Source organism: Elgaria multicarinata, chromosome 21 (genome assembly GCF_023053635.1).
Source record: "Elgaria multicarinata webbii isolate HBS135686 ecotype San Diego chromosome 21, rElgMul1.1.pri, whole genome shotgun sequence".
Lineage (NCBI taxonomy): Eukaryota > Metazoa > Chordata > Lepidosauria > Squamata > Anguidae > Elgaria > Elgaria multicarinata.
The window spans coordinates 16,548,857-16,566,205 of record NC_086191.1 but is presented as its reverse complement, the minus strand read 5'-3'; the positions used below and the strand labels follow the sequence as shown (position 1 = coordinate 16,566,205).

The 17,349-nt window shown below is 61.9% G+C and overlaps 2 protein-coding genes across 2 annotated transcripts; one reads left to right on the top strand and one right to left on the bottom strand.

Moving 5' to 3' along the window:
- Nucleotides 1-301: 301 nt before the first annotated feature.
- Nucleotides 302-7,218, bottom strand: LRRC71 (leucine rich repeat containing 71). Its single transcript, XM_063145757.1, has 16 exons — nucleotides 7,195-7,218; nucleotides 6,464-6,570; nucleotides 5,955-6,074; nucleotides 5,139-5,279; nucleotides 4,864-4,939; nucleotides 4,474-4,548; nucleotides 4,033-4,101; nucleotides 3,276-3,435; nucleotides 2,934-3,017; nucleotides 2,637-2,726; nucleotides 2,350-2,460; nucleotides 1,909-2,029; nucleotides 1,706-1,794; nucleotides 913-1,021; nucleotides 582-697; nucleotides 302-496 (listed from the first exon to the last, which is right to left on the bottom strand). Exons 2-16 carry the CDS (start codon nucleotides 6,558-6,560, stop codon nucleotides 368-370), a joined length of 1,587 nt encoding a protein of 528 aa, XP_063001827.1. The 5' UTR covers nucleotides 6,561-6,570; nucleotides 7,195-7,218; the 3' UTR covers nucleotides 302-367.
- Nucleotides 7,219-8,105: 887 nt separating this feature from the next.
- Nucleotides 8,106-16,967, top strand: PEX19 (peroxisomal biogenesis factor 19). Its single transcript, XM_063145758.1, has 8 exons — nucleotides 8,106-8,212; nucleotides 10,162-10,277; nucleotides 10,622-10,787; nucleotides 13,671-13,756; nucleotides 13,949-14,110; nucleotides 14,772-14,948; nucleotides 15,188-15,232; nucleotides 15,756-16,967. The coding sequence occupies exons 1-8, from the start codon at nucleotides 8,152-8,154 to the stop codon at nucleotides 15,837-15,839; spliced, it is 897 nt and encodes a 298-aa protein (XP_063001828.1). The 5' UTR covers nucleotides 8,106-8,151; the 3' UTR covers nucleotides 15,840-16,967.
- Nucleotides 16,968-17,349: the final 382 nt, after the last annotated feature.

Genomic DNA, 17,349 nt, shown 5'->3' with positions numbered 1-17,349 from the left:
TCCTGCCTCGGGAGCAGCGCCTCTTGGGCACCCTGGGATAGTCGTGAGACGCTGCACGCGCGCAGAGTTCTTCCCAACGGCACGAGGTGCAGTTTGCACAAATATCAGCCAGAGAGGAATTTGAGGTGTCTAATTCCACAGCTTAGTGGGAGATGGATAGATGGACCGTTCTGCGTCTCTTTCCTGATTTGGAGGTGGGGGGGGGGCGGTCCTAGTGAGTCAAAGCCGGACCAGCTCTGCACGACAGCCCGCTTCTCCGCCCCACTGTCCACACAGCAGCCCCCCCCGAAGACCTCCCCCCACCGCTCTCCGGGAAGGTCCTGTTTCCCCTGCAGTCCCGTGGCTGGTTTAAGAGGGGCGGCTGCCTCTAGACCGCTGCGGCGAGCTCCTCGTCGGCCGCCCTGGCCGCTGCCCCGGCCTTGGGAAGAGGGTCCCGCGCAACCATCAGCTCTTGGATCCTGGCAAAGGTCTTGCTCTCTGCAGGGAAGTCGTTTTTCTGAAAGGGCCAAAAGCAAGAGTGAGGGGGGAAGGCCGGCATGCTGGGAGGGGGAGCCCCCGCCCCCCGCCCTAACTGAACTCACCCCCAGCGCCAGGCGCAGGAGGCCCATTGGCCCTTTGCCGCCAGGCGCCCCCCGACTGGCCTGCTGTTCCACCGTGGCCAGGAAGGCCTTCAAGCCGGCCTCTGTGACCTGGTTGCCTGCAGGGGCGTGGAGAGAAGAGGCTGGAGGCTTCCGTTCTGAGCTGGCCCAAGCCCGGTTCTGAGCGGGGTTACGCCCACCCCGGGCCTGTGGCCCGCCTCTGCCATTCAAAAGCAGCGGCGTACGATGGGCATGTCCACTTGGGCGTCAAGGCGCCACGGAGGAGGGCGTGGCGGCCCGGGCCTGCCCCCCCCCCCCCCGCTCCCAAACATACGCATGAGGTTGAGGTAGATGAGAACCCGATTGCCCGGCAGGAAGACTTTCCCCTCTCGGTGCTCTGCTTGCTCTAGCAGCGGGTTCACCATCTCGGTGGGCTCCGTCACCTGCCAAGGGAGACGGCGAAGGGGCGTCAAGATGGCCTTACGAGGAGGGGGGGAGTGGGAGTGGGCTTGGGGGGCCGTAGCGGGCCCGCCAGTCACCAGGGGGCCTTTTTGATGCAGGTGGGTGGCAGGTTGGCCCTAGTCTTTGTTTTTAAAGAGGGGAAGGGGGCTTTCAGTGAGCTGGACAAGGGGTGGGGGTGGGTTTCCTGGTCCTTGAAAGGGGCTTACATTGGCACAGCACGGGTGCTGCTCTGTCAAAGCTCTCTGGATGGGGGGGGGCGGATTGCGTTGCTCTCGACGTGGAGAAAAAAGGCCCCCAAGTCCCAGAGGGGGCAAAGGGCTGCAGGGCCAGGCCTCGCGCTGCTGCAGCCAGGGGAGGATTCAGGTGACGCACAGCCCTCAGCTGGCGGGCAACAGCCACCCCTGGGCTCAGAGGGCTGCTCGGCCTGGGGGGTTTCCTGGGTCCATGGGCTTTCTTGCTGTAAGCCACCCTGGGGGGGGGGGGGGGGCTTTGGCCCTGAAAGGCGGCCAAGAAATGGTTCTGATGGATAAACACCTTTGCTTCAGCTACCGGGAAAGCCAAGCGCCTGGTGCAACGGCCGCTGCAGTCGCCCACGGCCTGAGCCCAACTCTGAGCGGCCTGGCAGGGAGCTGGGGCGGGGGGGGGCAGGGGGGGCACCGGCTCACCTCCACTTCTTGCACTTGGGTCCGCTTGTCTTTGGTGCCGGATTTCATTCCTTTGCCGCGAACGGACTTCTGGTCGGCGGCGGGTACGGCTGCGGGGAGAAGGCAGCACAAGCGAGCGTCAAGCCGGCCCCGTGGTTGTCGCCCAGGAGCCTGCTGTTCCGGGCCGGGGGGGGAGGGGGGCTGGAAGCGGCTTTTGCAGGAACCTTTCTTGGCTTGCTTGGCATCTTCCTTCTTGGCCTGGGCTGCCGCCGCCGCCGCCGCTGCTGCCGCTTGCACAACCGCCGCTCCGCTCCCCTGGCCCTTCTCCTCCTTCTTCGCAGGTTCCTGAAAGGAGGAGATTTCTTTATTTCTAAACCTCTGAGCATCGTCGGCGTTTCATTCCGTCTCTCATTCCGGGTTCCAGTCGAGGGACTTCCCTGACCCTACCAGGAGACCCAGGGAATGACCCCGTGGGGTCTTTTGCAGGCCAGAAGCCGGGGCTGTGGGCGCCCTCCTTCCCTCCCGGGCTCCCCGGCTCCAAGCCCTTCGGTCCAGAGGCGCTGCAAAGCGCCCCTTTCCCCCCGCCTCTCCCGCCTCTCGCTCCACTGCTACCAACCCAGAGGCCCCCGCCCCGCCCCACCCCACCGCACCCCCCGGGCCCTCACTTTCTTCTTGGCGGTGGCTTTGGTGGCCTTGGCCGTTTGCAACTTGTCAATGGCCGTGTTGCTCACGTGGCTGGAGGGCCGCTCGTTCTTGGCCTCCGAGTGCCTCGCTGGCTGGAGAGGAAAGAAGGGAAGGAAGGAAGGAAGGAAAGGGAGGGAGGGCTGACCCCAGGGCCCCCACCCACACGGTGGCTGAGCTGGGTCGCAGGGGACAGAATGCTACTCAGCAGATGGAAGGGGGCTCTGGGGAGAGGAGGTGCACCCCCACCCCACGCCGCCTCCCCCCTCACCATACGGCATCGCTCCTGGCACTCCTTCTCTAGCAGCAGACGCCGACGCTCCACCACCTCCGTGTGGGTGAGGGCAAAGGGGCCCAGAACCTGCAGGCAGGCAAGCAGCCGGGCTCAGCCGGGCCAGGGCTGCCCTTCCCCGCCCTCCACGGGCCACACTGGGGGTGGGGGGGAGGGCAGAGGCAGCAGCCCCCCTCCGCCCCCCCCTTTGCACCCCACGCCCACCACGCAGCGGCCCAAAGGCCTCCCCCCACCCTCGCTCCGGAGCCTCCAGGGGAGGGGATCGGCCTCGCTGACCTCGGCCAGCTTCATGGCTCCCTCGTCTCCGATCTGGTTGTGGGCCAACGACAAGGAGAGCAGCGAACGGTTGAGCCGCAAGCCCTGCGCAGGGAGAGACGGCCGGCCTGAGCTGCTGGGGGAGCAGGGCTCCGTCCATGGAGAGGACGCCTGAGCCGCCCCCCCCCCTCTGCCCCCCAGCCGAGGGGAGGAAGCCGCCCTTCGGCTTCCAAGGAGCCCCACTGGCGTGCGGAGAGCAGAGGTGGCGGCCTTTGAGAGGGGGTGCGCGTGCGCGAATGCATGCATGCGCCCGTGCTCACCCAGGCCTCCCGCAAGCGCCCCCTCCCACACGCCGAGCCTCACGTTGGCCAGGTGGGTGGCCCCCACGTCCGTGAGGTGGTTGTAGCTGAGGTTGATGGAGACGAGGTTCTTGTTGGAGCCCTTGAGTGAGGAGAGCGCCTGGCCCATGAGGAAGGCCGTCTCGTCGTCAATGTCATTGTTCCGCAGGGAGAGGTGAGCCAAGCTGCGGGGCGGAGAGGCCGGGGTGGGCGGTGGGGCCCTTCCGCAGCCGGGCCCTGGGCACGGACCGGGCCTCGGCGCCCGGCCTCGCTGGGAGGGGATCGCCCTCTGGCCCGGCACGGGAGGCGCCTCTGGGGAGGGGGGCTTGCCCTGGACCCCTCTCCGCCCCCGGCCCCCCCTGCTGCCAAGGCTCCAAAGCCCGGGGTGGGTGTGTCCGTGCCCTGGCCCAGGGCCCTTCCGTGGGCCAGACCCATTTCTGCCCTATCGTGACAGATCCAAAGGGAGGGTGGCAAAGAGGAGAAACAGGCCTGGCCGGCTGTGCCTCACCCTGGCCACAGGGGCAATGGGCAGCTGCCCCCGTCCTCAGCTGGGTCCCAGGTATCCTGGGAAGGAGCCGGCAGCCTTCACTTGGGCTGCACAGCCCCAGCGGGATCTTCTGGGGGGTGGGGCAGGACGCAAGGCCACTGCAACGGCACGCTCCGTGCCTGAGGGCCTCCGTCGCTGTCCTTGAGGCCAGGGCCCGCCCCCCACCCTGCTCTTCCTTCCGATCCCAGCACCCCCTTCTCCCCCCCCTCCACCCCGGCCTGCCTTGGCTCCTCACGTGGTCTCTTCGGCAACGAGCTTGTAGAACGACCGAAGGGGCAGCGGGTTGCCTTCCAAGGCCAGCGTCCTGCGGAGGATAGAAAATGGGAACAGAAGAGGCCGGCCGTCTTTCCTCAGCCCCCACAGCTGCCGTGGCCTGCAAGCCCTCAGGCCGGGTGCTGCAGGCGAAGGGCCAGGACCTTCCAGGGGGAGTGACCCACAGTGGACGCTCCCTCCCTGCCTCCCTGCCCTCCTGGCTCAGCCGCTCAAAGCCAGCCCAGGGCACCGTGTTCCTGCTACCCGTAGCAGAAGCGGCCAGCTCCCGGGATCCCAGACAGGGTGCACAGGGGACCTCCGGGGGTCCTGGCCCCCGGCAGAGGCCCCTTTGCCCGGCTTGCTCCAGCCTTGTCTCAGCACGGGCCCTGCGGAGGCCTGGCAAGCCCTGATCCCCCAAGCTCACTTGAGCGGGCTGCAGCTGGTCAAGATGGCGAGGAGCGAGAGGAAGGTGTCGTCCGTCAGACCAACCTTCCAGAGGCTGGAAGCAGAGGAGGGAGGAGGGAAAGGGCCGTGTGAGCCGGCAGCTCTGCCACCCCTCCGCAGCACACGCCAAGCACCGCAGAGCCCCGGGGGGGGGGGGGGCGCCCTGCCCTATGGCAGGCTCCGCCCGTTGCCAGCAAAGTCCCGCCCCCCTGCTGCCCGTCAGGCGGCGGATGCCGTGGCCTGGCCCTTCCCAAGGGGTGCCATATTGCTCTCCCCTTCACCCTGGAGGGGGCCCCACGCCAAGGGCGGGGTACGCTCTCCACAGGCCCATCCTGCACAAGAACCGAGCCCCCGCCACTGGCCCACTCACTGGACTGCCTGGAGGTGGGGGAGGGCCGGCAGGCACTTGGCAAAGATGGCCAGCATCTTCTCTTCGATCTTCCAGCCTGCAAAGCACAGAGGAGGAGAAGGAGGAAGGGGGCGCTTTGCCTTGGGGTCCCAGAAACACCCTCCCACACATGCTCATCCTAGCAGTGCTTGGGGAGGGGTTATTGCGCATGTGTGTGTGTGTGGGGGGGAGAAGGCTCTCGGGGTTTGGGCCCGTGGGGATCCGCGCACTCCCGAAGGCCGTGCCGCCTCACTCACTCCGGATGAAGATCTCCCGGGTGGACTTGGGGTCTTCGTGCTCCTGTTCCACCTGGATGGCGGGGCGGAAGTAGGCGTACTTCCACTGGATCTGCATGAGGGGGCTCTGCCCTTCCCTCTCGGCTTGCGGGTCGGGCTCCTCTGCGGACACAGGTGGCCCTGCTCAGCCTGGGTGCTTCCGCCCGACACCCGAGGGAATTGCCCGCCCAGCTGCCCGTCAGGTGCGGATGCCGTGGCCTGGCCCTTCCCAAGGGGCGCCATGTTGCTCTCCCCTCCACCCTGGAGCGTGCCTGGGGGCTACGGTCAAGCCCTGCCACCGTCCCACTGGCATGGGCGGGTGCCCACAGCGGCTGGCCTTGCCCGGGGCCTCCAGAGCGGAAAGGGCCACGTCCCTGGGCCAGGGCACTCAGGGTGGCTGGGCTGCAGGGAGGGTTTCCTGTGATCACATCCTATCGTAAACCCCATTCACCACCAGCTGGTTCAAAAGCGAAGGAGCGATCTTCAAATCAAACAAATAAGCAAGGTTTCCCAGAGACGAGAGTCTTTACTCGTCAGCAGGGATTTTGGGGACGGATCACACAGCTACTGAGGCAAGACACGGCGCCTGCGTTTGAGCCCTCTGCTCCTACCCTCGCCTTGGGCTCATCTTATGGCCCAGCCTCAGTTGCTCCACCTGTGAAATGGGAGCAACAGGCCTGAACCTCACAAGATAAGTCGTGAAGAGAAGCCGCGGTGGGGCTGCAAAGCCACCGAGGCCACTGAAAGTGGGGGGAGCACCTGCCCCCTCTATACACGCCCCCCCCCGGAGCCACTCACCTACGACAGTGAGAGAGTGGGGGTGGGGTCTTATCAGGACCTTGGGGATCTCTTGGAATCCCGCGCGGGTGCAGAGCTCCGTGAAGTCCTGCTCCAGGATCCCCGTGCACTGGTACTCCTCTGTGAACACAACACCGTCACGCCCTGCCCGGAAGGGGCCTCGGGGAGCCCAGGCCCACCCCGGGGTCCAGGCCCCGGCCTCAAGGGCCAAGAGGCGGAGGCCGGTTCGGGGAACGTGCGGCCCTCTGGATCTCGGCGGACTGCGATTCCCATCAGCCCGAGCCAGCATAGCTGAAGGGTGATAGGAGTTGCAGTCCAACGGCGCCCACGTTCCCCAACCCTGGACCTGAGTTCAAATCTGCCTTGCGCAGGACGCCCTCTCCTGCCCTCGCAGGGTCGTTGTGAGTCTGAAAGCGCCGCTGTTGTGTTCAGGGGGGAGAGGAGCCGGGTGCGAGTCCAGACGTGGGGGTGTGGGTGGGGGTGGGGGTGGGTGTCAGCCCCCCTTTTACCTTCCCCGTGCTCGGCCTTCTTGGCCGCATTCCTGGCCTCTTCCTCCAAGGCAGCCGCGGTCTTGTCTTTGGCGCCCCGCTCCCCCTTCTTCCCCATGACGCCGTTCCTGCGAGGACAAAGAGGGAGGCACACCGTGAGCGGCTGGGAAGGGGGGTAATGGGGTGGGGGGAGACATGCTGGGGTGGGGTGGGGGTCTGGGGGGAGAAGGAAATCTGGGAGCACTGGGGTGCAGGCGTGTGTGTGATGGCTCCTGAGATTAGGGCTCTTTGGGGGGTGGGCAGGAGGGGTTTTGGGGTTCCCCCACCCCACAGGGCCGCTAGAGGCAAAGCTCCCCCTCTCCTTGGCTGCAATGTCTGCAGCACGACCCCCCCTCCCTGGCCTGGAGAAGCCCCCCCCTTTTATGGAGGACGAGAGGGAGGGAGGGAGGGAGGAGGCGGTGGGGGGGTCCCCAGAGGGGGAGGGGGGGCTACTGTGGGACTATGGCCGTGGGGGGGGGGCTGCAAATGGGTCGGGACGGGGCAGGGACCTTGGGAATGGGGCGGGGCGGGGCGCAAAGTGGGTGCTGTAGGGGTGGGGGGGAGGGAGGGGGCCGTCCCCTGGGGCGGAAGTGGGGGCTGCGCCCAGCTTTCGGGCGCGGGTGGGAGGTGGGTCTGGGTGTGCCAGGCGCACCCCCGAACCCCGTCTCCGCAGCATCAATAGCGGGGTCCCCCCGTCTCCCCCCCCCAGCAACCGCGCTCAGGCCTCACTCGCCTGGGTAGGCCGCGGTCGCCTTGGCAACCAGGGACTCTCAGAACAGAGGGGAAGGGGCGGGGCCGAGGAGGCCCTCCTGGCTGCACCGAGCCCCGCGGGCCGCTAGAGGGCGCGAGAGCCCCACCTGGGGCTGCTGGTTGGTTGGTTGGTTGGACTCCCTGCCTTGCAGAGCGGCGCTTTGATTGTTATTTTGTTGTTGCTGTTGTTGTTGCAATGCTGCGTGGCCGCCCTCCACCCCTTCTCTGATGAACGCGCACTCGGGCCTCTGCTCCTTGCAGGGCCCCTGCACGAAGGGGGTGCGAGGAAGCTCATGCCCCCCCCCTAACAACGCCTAGAGATATATGGGGTAGCAAGGGAGGGAGGGGGGAGGCTGGGGCTTAGGGGGCTGAATTGCTGCATTGGAGCAGGGCAAAAGGGGGGCGGGAGAGAGAGGGGGGGGCTCGGCAGGGCCACCATGGCATCAGAGACCCCCGAAGTTGTTGGCTTCCTTCTTCAACGCCGCCCTGCTTCCCCCGGGGCCCGAAGGGGCATCGGGGGGGATGAGGACGATGCAGCCGCTTCTAAACCCCTTTGGCTCCCCCTTTTTCGTGGGGGGGGGTCCCCGGCTTCCACAAACCACAGCGGGCCAGGGGGGGGGTGGTGTCTTCCCACGTCCGGAAGCGAGAGGCGCTTCCGTGTTCCCACGTGCACTTTTCCCTGGACCCGCTTGTTTATTGCTCAAACCCCGTTTCAAAACACGCGTCTGCGGCGCGCGACCCTCCTCCTCGGGAGTAAGCCCGGGCCTCGATCCTGCCTCCCGGGCGCCGGCGGCGGAGGAGGAGCGGAGCGGAGAGGGAGGGCAGGAGGGAGGCTCCGCCTGCCGCCTTCCTGCCTGCCTGCCTTCCTTCCTTCCTGCCGGCCTCCCTGCCCGCCTCCCTCCGTCCTTGGCTGCCCCGAAATGGCGGCGCCCGCCCCTCCGCCGCCGCAAGAAGACGCCGAGCTGGAGCAGCTGCTGGACAGTAAGGCGCGATGGGGCCAGGAGGGCGCCCCCCCCCCAGGCCCGGCGGGGCCTCCTGCCCCGTTCACACGACCGAGGGGCGCGCACGCGTGTCTGGGGCAGGGGGCAGGCAGCTCCCCTCCGCCAAACACCCGCCCCCCTGAGTGGGAGGGCTGGGGCTGCGAGGCGGAGCCGCCCCCCTCCTGCCCTGGGGAAGGGGGCTTGGGGTCACTTCGGGGTGCGGGGCTGGCAGGATCGGGCCGCAGGGGTCGGGGTCGTGAGCCTGCATGAACATTGCAAGGCGCGTTTGCCCCCCACCCCTCCTGTCATGGGGGCGAAGCCGCCCCTGCCCTGCACTCCAGCCCCCCACCGACCGGGGGAGATAATAATGGGGGTCGGGGGGGGGCACACAATAGGCACAGGAGGTTCAGTTGCACCCGCGGGAACAGGTAGCGGGAGGGATCAAACCTGTGCACCTTTCACTCCCCCACCCCACACAGGCTTTGTGGCTCATGGGCCGTGCAAGCCAAGGTGTCCCCTACGTGGACCTGGGGGGCAGCTGGCACCCTGAACTTGGGGCTATGGGGCTGGGCCAAAGCAGCCCCTTGAACCTCCACGCTTGGGGCTGAACCTGTGGGCCTTGGGGGTGAAAGAGACCCCGGCCCAGCTTGGAGGCTCATGCCCACCATGTGTGGCAAGGTAGGAACTGGGAACTGAGCTTATTCGCCTGCTTCAGACGTTCCCCTCGCCATGGCGAGCGCAGGACACCCCCACCACCCCCACCAAGGCAGGCAGGTAGGTAGGTATCATCCTGGCAGTTGCATGGCCGTCCTCGAAAGGAAGGGGAGGCTACTTGGCAGCTGCTGCATGACCAAAACAGCTGGAGCACCCACACCGGCACGCTCCCACCCCCATAAGTCTTCCTTCGGGAAAGGCTACCGGCGTGGGGGGGAGGGTTGAGGGTTGCAGGACTCCCCCCCCCATATAAACAGGCATAGGATGGCACCTTTAATTAATGATATTCATGAATTGCGTACATTCCTACGTGATGTACATAAAGCACTTCGCTTCTTGGGAACGCCGGTGCAAAAAGGGACATTTTCAGTAGGTGCTGAACCCCCTAAATCAGCCTTTCTGAGCTGGATGTCCTTCCGCTACAGCTCCCTGGCTGGGGCAGTTGGGGGTTGAAGTCCAAAGCCTCCGGAGGGCTCCAGGTTGGGGAAGCCTGCCTCAACCGCTGAAGGTCAACATTTAAAACCGAGTCAACGTTGCAGCGCCAGGCTCCAGAATGGCAAAATCCAACCCCGGTGCAGCTGAGGGAAAACTTCACCTAGCCGGAGAGGGAGAGGGCCGACTCCGTGGGCGGCTCGTGGGCCCATCCCGGCTCCCGGTTGCTTCACAGGGCAGAGCTCCAACTTGCCCGTTTCATCATCGTGTGGGCGGGGGCGTTGCGGTTGTTCCTTTGGGAAGGGGCCTCTCCCGTCTCCATATCGGCCCTACCCCTAAGAAGAGCCCTGAGGCCGGATCAGGCCAAGATCCGCCTAGCCCGCCCTTCCGTTCACACAGTGGCCCACGGGAAACCCACGTGCAGGGCCAGAGTGCCCACGCAGCAGCCCCCCACCCGTGATGGGCCACGTGGGAGCTCGGTAGGGGCCATATAAATAAATACATAATAATAATAATAATAATAATATGTATCTGGTATTTCGTTGTTGCCCCATGACTAAAGTGGCCTGGCGTACGTGGTTCAAATGTATGTAGGCGCACGATAAAAATGCAGCTGGGACATGAAAGGTGCACAGCAGATATAAAAGAATACAATCAGAGGCGAGTCTTAAACTTCATCCAGCCCCCGCCCCAAGCGTTGCTTCCGCTCTGGTGTTGGGAGGTCTTGCCCGCCTTGTCCCCACGGGAGGAGCGGCCCGTGTTTTCTGAGGCCCCTGTGCAGTTTCCTTTCTGTGTCTCCTTAAGGTGCTCTTGATGACTTCGATAAGGCCAAGCCGGCTCCGGTGCCAGCCACGCCCCCGTCCACTGATGCCGTCGGGGACAGCAGCAGCTCCGAGAAATCGCCTGGGGATGCAGCCAAAGTAGGGGAGATGAGTGAGCGCCCACCTTGGAGTGGGGGTCAATCCCCTTTGCCGTGGGGGTGGGTGGGAGAGAGGATGAGGCTTCCAAGAACCCTTCCGTGCCTCTTGGTGTGGCTCTGGGCGCGGGCGGGAGGCTTTGCGCCTCGGCCTCTGCTCCAGAAGGGCTTTCTGCTGGGCGGGCCGCTGTCTCCGCTCTAAAAGGAGCATGTGAGGGTCACGCCTCAGGAGAACTGGGGATCGCCTCGTACGAACACGTGTGTGTCCCCCACGCCCCCGGCTGGTGAATGGCGGCCTGCTCCCTCCTGGGGACTGAGCGCTGGTGACGCACGCCCCTTCCCTTCCAGGACTCCCTCTTTGCCTCGCAGGAGAAGTTCTTCCAGGACCTCTTTGACAGTGAGCTGGCCTCGCAAGCCACCGCTGAGTTCGAGAAGGCCATGAAGGAGCTGGCCGAAGAGGAGCCACACCTGGTCGAGCAGTTCCAGAAGCTCTCGGAGGCAGCGGGACGAGTCGGTGAGGAGGAGGCGGAGGGGGGACAGGCTGGGTTTTCAAGGGCCGGGTGGGCGCTGGGGGGGGGGGGGCGGGCCTCCTGGCCCTCTCCTGGCTGGGAAGGCCCCGTGAGCCGGTGGCTGGCTTCTCTGCGTTTGGGGGAGCCTTCTGTCCACCCACCCCATTCCTGGCTTCGTTCTTGCCGGATTCCTTGCCTGCTTTCTCTAGAGAGGGAGAAAGGGGGTTTCTCTCTCCCATAATACTGCTGGGCCTTGAGGGGGGGGGGCAGAATCGAGCCTCCTTTGCAGGAGACGTATCTTTAGATAGTGTAAATGTTTGTTTGTTTATTTATTACATTTCTATACCGCCCAATAGCCGGAGCTCTCTGGACGGTTCACAAAAATTAAAGACATTCAAAGTATAAAACCAACAGCATAAAACCATATTGTAAAATACACTCAACTAGCTCAACCAGATAAAAACAGCAGCAATGCAAAATTACAAATTTAAAACACCGAGTTAAAATTTATTTATAGACTGTTAAAATGCTGGGAGAATAAAAAGGTCTTCACCTGGCGTCTAAAAGCATATAATGTAGGTGCCAAGCGAACCTCCTTAGGGAGCTCATTCCACAGCCGGGGTGCCACAGCAGAGAAGGCCCTCCTCCTGGTAGCCACCTGCCTCACTTCCTTTGGCAGGGGCTCTCGGAGAAGGACCCCTGAGGATGACCTTAGGGTCCGGGCAGGTACATACGGGAGGAGGCGCTCCTTCAGATAGCCTGGCCCCAAGCCGTTTAGGGCTTTAAATGTTAATATCAGCACTTTGAATCAGGCCCGGACCTGGACTGGCAGCCAATGAAATATTGCATCACTTCTTATTTTGTCTCCCCGCCCCCCCGCCCCCCCCCCCCAGAGCAAACACTTTGTTAACCACTTCAGGAACTGTTGGTATTTAAAGTTTAGAATAAATAAACAAACACATGTCATTTGCCGTTACGAGAGGAGGTGAGGGCCACTGGCTCAGGTGGATGACCAGGCCAGGGGGGGCTGGGGGAAGGAGCAGAATCCATGCAGGAGGACGGGGGGTCTTTGGGGGGGGGGGTCTTTGCCATGATAGTTCCATGGAACCTCCATATTCAGAGGCCCTATATCTGCCTAGCCACAGATAAAGGCTTTGCTGTGGTGTTGGGCTAGACGGAAACACACACACCCCCTCCAAGTCTGATCCAGGATTTGTGCTTCTGATTGCCACCCTGGGCAACCCTCTGTCAGGGATGCGTTAGGGCGGATTCCTGCATTGAGCAGGGGGTTGGACTGGATGGCCTTGTAGGCCCCTTCCAACTCTGCTATTCTATGATTCTATGTGGCTCTGGGCTGCTCTCTCTCGTGGCTGGTTTGATTCTTTGCGGGGTCAGCTTGTCTTCTGAGATTTACCTTTTAAAAAGCACCAGCAGAGTAACTTCCTTCTGTAAACCTAATTTTGCTTTGAGTTGGATGAAGCTGGCTGAGGTTGCCATTAGAAAAATGCATGAATTCATTCACAGTGTTAGGGTATTTTTGGATATGGCGTGGGAGTAGACCGGTGACTTCGTATGTTTCTTTAGAAAGAGGCTCCTTCAAAGTTTGTGAACCACCCAGAGAGCTTCGGCTATTGGGCGGTATAAAAATGTAATAAATAAATAAATAAATAAATAAATAAATAAATAAAGTGACAATAAATGCCTGTTCTGATACGTGCTGTTTCTTTACAGACAGTGGTAAGATCGGTCTCCCAACTAGGCAGTGATGAGGGCGGCGTGGAGGCTGATGGTGTTCAGAAAGTTTCTCTCATTTGACTAAACTCAGCTTTACGGCATTTTCGGAGGGTTAAACTTTTCTCAGTTTGGAATGTTTATACACCAGTTTGTAGTGACGATGTCTGAAAAGCCTCTTCTATTTAGTTAATATTTAAAATCTGGTTTAGGTATTCCCTAGACTTCTTTTCAAGTCAAGGGTCCTCCCAAGACATTTCACAATGAAAAGCGTAAGAACCCTATAAGTCATAAACGCGTAGCCGTCTCACATGATACGTAGATAGAATCGTGGCACTTAAAATTACACCTTGGCAGCCTTATTCAGTTTAGCGCTGATTGGAATAGCCAAATTGTTAAGGCCCGTTTAAAAACTGCCTGAGAGGGACCCAAAACCTAGACCCACAGTGACTCTCAGTGCTAAAAAAAATTAAAAAAATAAAATCCACTGACAACAGCAACACAGTGAAATAAACACAAGCTCAAATATGCTGCATAAAAGTGGAATGCCCCGTTTGTGCCGGGGGAGGCAGCAGAAGCCGAGCAGGCGGAGAGGAGCTCGTGGCCTTCACAAGACCCGTGAGGCCTCCCTCTATGGGACGGCCACGGTTTCGCCTCTCTGCATTTTATTTACTTGCTGTGTTTTTAGTCTCCTTTTCAGACCCTGGTTGTCTCCCAACGGGGCTCACATGCCCTAGAAAGAGGGACGTTCCCTGCCCTCGGCCTCACGCATGAAAATGACAGGAGACGCAGGAGGGAGAACCAGGCGTGGAGCTCCCATGGGGGCATTTGAATGCATTTGGGGCTGATCCCCCCAATGGGGCCCTTGGCTTGCGGCTCTGTCCCCAGCACGGGGAGAACCTGAGCGCCGTTTCTGCCAGGGACAGGGGAGCGAGCTCCCTGGCCGATGGGTGGTCTGGTCTGGTCTCCCTTTTTTGGCTTTGGGGGCAGCAACGAGAACAGCCCAACTCTGGGGGAGCCGCTTTGTCTGGTGCACCGGACCCGAGGGTTTCCCGGCCTACGTGCGGCAGCCTCTGAGGGGCCTTTGTGGGATTCCCCGGGCCTTCTCCTGAAGGGCGGCCTCCTTGGTGTAACGGGCCTCCCTCTCACCTTTGCAGGAAGCGACGCCGGGTCCCAGCAGGAGTTCACTTCCTGCTTGAAAGAGACGCTCAGCGGCTTGGCGAAGAACGCCGACGACTTGCAGGTAAAAGCCCGGTGGGGGGTGGGCGGGGCGGAGGGCGGCCTCTTTCCTGGGGCGCGGCAGGCAGGGGCATAGAGCCCCCGTCCAGTCCTCCCACGTCCCCCCAGATGAGGCCGGCTTCAGGCCGGGGGTCTCCCTTTGGGTCGGCCCCCTTGGCTCACGTACGGGGCGGTGGGCGCCTCTCTCCCTCCGCAGAACTCGAGCGTGCCTGAGGCAGAGCTGGCGAAAACCCTGGAAGGCCTGGGCCTGGAGGAGGGCGACGGAGAAGGCAACCTGCTGCCCATCATGCAAAGCATCATGCAAAACCTGCTCTCCAAGGACGTCCTCTACCCCTCCCTCAAGGAGATCATGGAGAAAGTACGGGCCTCCGACAGACCCACGCGTGGCGGGAGGGGGAGGCGGAGGCGGAGGAGGAGGAGGCAGGACCTGAGGGCTGCAGGCCTCTCCGGCTGTGGTTCCCAGCAGCCTGCCTCTGTTCCTGGAGGTAGCAGGCGGCCCTCACACTGAGCAGCCGTTCAAAGCCTCGTGGTTTTGAGCTGGTGGCAGGGACTTCCACAGGGCAGCTTTGGGCTGAGGGAAGGAGCCCTTCCTTTTGCCTGTCCCACTGTTCCATCTTCAGGGCATGACCCCTGTTGGGACCTAGTATTAGAGGAGAGAGGGAGAAAAGTGCCCCTCAATGAGCTGTGCCCCCACCAGGTGCCGTGTTGTATACTTCTGTCATGTACCCCTTTATTCATCTTTTTTTTTAAGTAGAAAACTCCACGTGTTGCAACTTTCCCTTGTAGAGCCGTTGTTCCAATGCCTTGATTATTTTAGTTGCTTTTTCGTGTCCATTTGGAGCTGGGAATGATGCAGATAAGCCCCCCCCCCCACTGATCAGGGGGTGGGGGCAACTGCCCTACGAGGGTCCCAGCAACCAAGGTGGTCTCCCAGGCGGCTTCCGGGGCCTGCTTCTCCCACTGCTGCAGCCACTCACCGGGTGGCCCTTCTGCGCACCCCCTCCCCTGTCTCCCCCCAGTATCCAGAGTGGCTGCACAGCCATCGGGACTCCTTGCCCAAGGAGCAGTACGAGAAGTACCAGGAGCAGCACAGCATCATGGGCAAAATCTGCGAGCAGTTTGAGGCGGAGCAGCCCACGGACGGCGACACGGAGCAGAAAGCCCGCTTCGAAGCAGTCCTGGACCTGATGCAGCAGGTGAGCCGGTGGGGAGGTGAGTGGCGCTTCTGTGCCTCTCCTTGTATGGACTTTGAATGTCTCTGTACCCACCTTGTCCTGTACGACAGACCCAGGCAGCGAACAGCCCTAACACCACCAAGCGCCGCGGCTTGCTTTGTTTTCACTAGGAGGTCTAACGCTATAACAAGTCAGTAGGCGGTAAACTAAGTTGATGGTGGGTCTGGGCTGATGCAGCCCTTGTTCTGACTGTCTTGCAGCTCCAGGACCTGGGACATCCTCCTAAGGAATTGGCCGGAGAATCGGTGAGTCAGGCAGTGGGTTCTCCACACGCACACATCCCGACTTTCCTCTGTGATGCAGGGTTGTTGGTTTTGAGGTTTTTCAAAAAAGGAACAACGTCCCTGCTGGCATCAGGGCGGCATCGGGCATTTCAAAGAGCCCCCCAAAGAGGCAAACCCCCACCAGATGCCGAAGCAAACAGTGCAGCGTATTTGCAAAAGCTCATCAGATGTTCTGTTTGAGTGATTCTCCTTCCATTGCCTTTGACAAGGAACGACAATTCTTTGCTGGAGAAAACGGAAGGAGGATGCAGGACGTCTTTGGGGTCTTGACCTGAGGTGCTCTGTGGCCAGACGCCTCCTGGGCTTTGGGGCTCCCGTGCAGCCGTAGAGGGGTGGCCCACGTGCCTTATCCCGCCTTGCTGCTCCGTTCGGCATCGAGCCCCCCAGGGTGGGATGTGGCTGCGTGTGTGCATGCGACGGGCTCTCTCATCCGGCTGGCTCATGTCCCTCCTCCTCCTCCTCCTCTCCCTTCCTCCTCATCCAGCCGCCCGGCCTGAACTTTGACCTGGAAGGACTGAATCTGCCAGAGGCTGCCAGCGCGGCTGGAGAGCAGTGCCGGATCATGTGACCCCTCCACCCACACCGAGCGGATGGAGAGGAACGCGGCGGCGGCGGCGGCGGCAGAGACCAGGAGGGGAGTTGCTGCCGGGTGGCTTTTTTGTTTTTTGGAATCACCAGGTGCCTAAGGGGGGGCGGGGGGCGGGTGGGGGCGGCCTGACTCTGTTCATGTACGATGTGCAGTTTTATACAAATCCAAACAGGAGGGGCTGAAATGTGCCTGAGGGCTGCCTGCCCTCCGGTCTCTGCCTCTGCTGCTGCCACCCGGCACCTCGAGAGGAGTCACTCAGCCTCATGGGCCTGGAGGCCACATTGGACTTATGGACAGATCCAGCTGGCGGGTTGGTGCTGCCCTGCCAGCCTTTGATGGGACACGCCAGATGAGAGAAGCCGTCCCTTGCAGGCAAAGGGAGGAGGAGGAGGAGGAGGAGGAGGGGGAAACGCCTGCAGAGCAAATGCCCCCTTGGGTGGTGGTGGTGGTGGTGGGGAAGTTGGGGTCGGGGGCGTTAGGGTTTGTGTGGCTCTGCTGCTCCCTTTCCGAAGCTGCTCCTCTTAGGCAAACTGGCTGCATCCGTTATTTTTGAGTCACACAACTCCGTACGCACTGGGCCAGCAGCTCCTCTGCACCGAGCACCCGGGAGACCCTTGAGCCATGGGGAAGGAGTCCGTTGCTGGTGGGTGCAGCACAGTCCCAGCAACACTCGTGGCTGGCAAACTCCGCCGGCCTGGGGCTGAGGCGATGGCGGCCCACGCTAACCTGCCCTCGGCCATTCCTGCTCAGTGCAGAACCAGCTGCCTTGGGTCCAGCTTTTCTCCTCCCTGCTGCTTTTAATTAATCTCCCCTCCCCTTCCTGCCCACCATGACTTTAACACTACTTCTTTCTTGGCCCCTGCCTACGCTGAGAGGCTGCTGGGGGCAGAATTGGCTGCTGCCCCTTAGGCAGAGCGGAGGGCCTTGGGAAATGGGCTTCGTGGTGGGAGGAAGGCCGGGTGGACAGGTTCTCTCTGCCAGGCCTGCGGAGCGGGGAAGCTGACTCCAGCGGCGGCGGATTTCTCACTCCTTCCCTGGTGGGGAAGAATTTTGTGGATTTTTTGGTAAGGCTACTTATTCAAATAAAGGTGGAAGTTGATCCTTTGACCTCTGTTGCATCTCTGCCTTTTCCTTGACTGAAACTGCACAATTGTCTTTGTGCCGTATTGCTGGTTTCAATCCTCAGCACGTAGGGGAGCAAGCAAGCAAATCAGTAGGCCCGAATGGGACTCGGTAGAGCTTGCTTCTGAGTAAACAGAACCAGGGGCATACTGTGGGTCTGCCTTGATCCTCCTCCTAACCACTGTCAGTTGGGTGGAGCATTGGCTCATGTATTTTCAAAGGTTGCCCAGAAGTCAAAGCAAGCCTGCAGTGCTGCCGCCTGCTCCCCTGTGCCTGACAGGTGTTTGATCTGGAGCCACGAGACAGGGAACAGCCACTCTTCCCTGTCCTGCAGTGGGTGGCTAAAATGTTGGCAGCTCCTGCTTCC

Bases quoted from the DNA above. Each gene is read 5' to 3' on its own strand.
- PEX19 (XM_063145758.1), top strand. From the start codon at position 8,152: ATGGCGGCGCCCGCCCCTCCGCCGCCGCAAGAAGACGCCGAGCTGGAG. The intron at 8,213-10,161 runs GTAAGGCGCGAT...TGTCTCCTTAAG, and splicing joins GCTGGAGCAGCTGCTGGACA to GTGCTCTTGATGACTTCGAT. The intron at 10,788-13,670 runs GTGAGGAGGAGG...TCACCTTTGCAG, and splicing joins GGAGGCAGCGGGACGAGTCG to GAAGCGACGCCGGGTCCCAG.
- LRRC71 (XM_063145757.1), bottom strand. From the start codon at position 6,560: ATGGGGAAGAAGGGGGAGCGGGGCGCCAAAGACAAGACCGCGGCTGCC. The intron at 4,549-4,863 runs GTGAGTGGGCCA...CTCTGCTTCCAG, and splicing joins CCCCACCTCCAGGCAGTCCA to CCTCTGGAAGGTTGGTCTGA. The intron at 3,018-3,275 runs GTGAGGCTCGGC...CTCCCTGCGCAG, and splicing joins GGGCCACCCACCTGGCCAAC to GGCTTGCGGCTCAACCGTTC.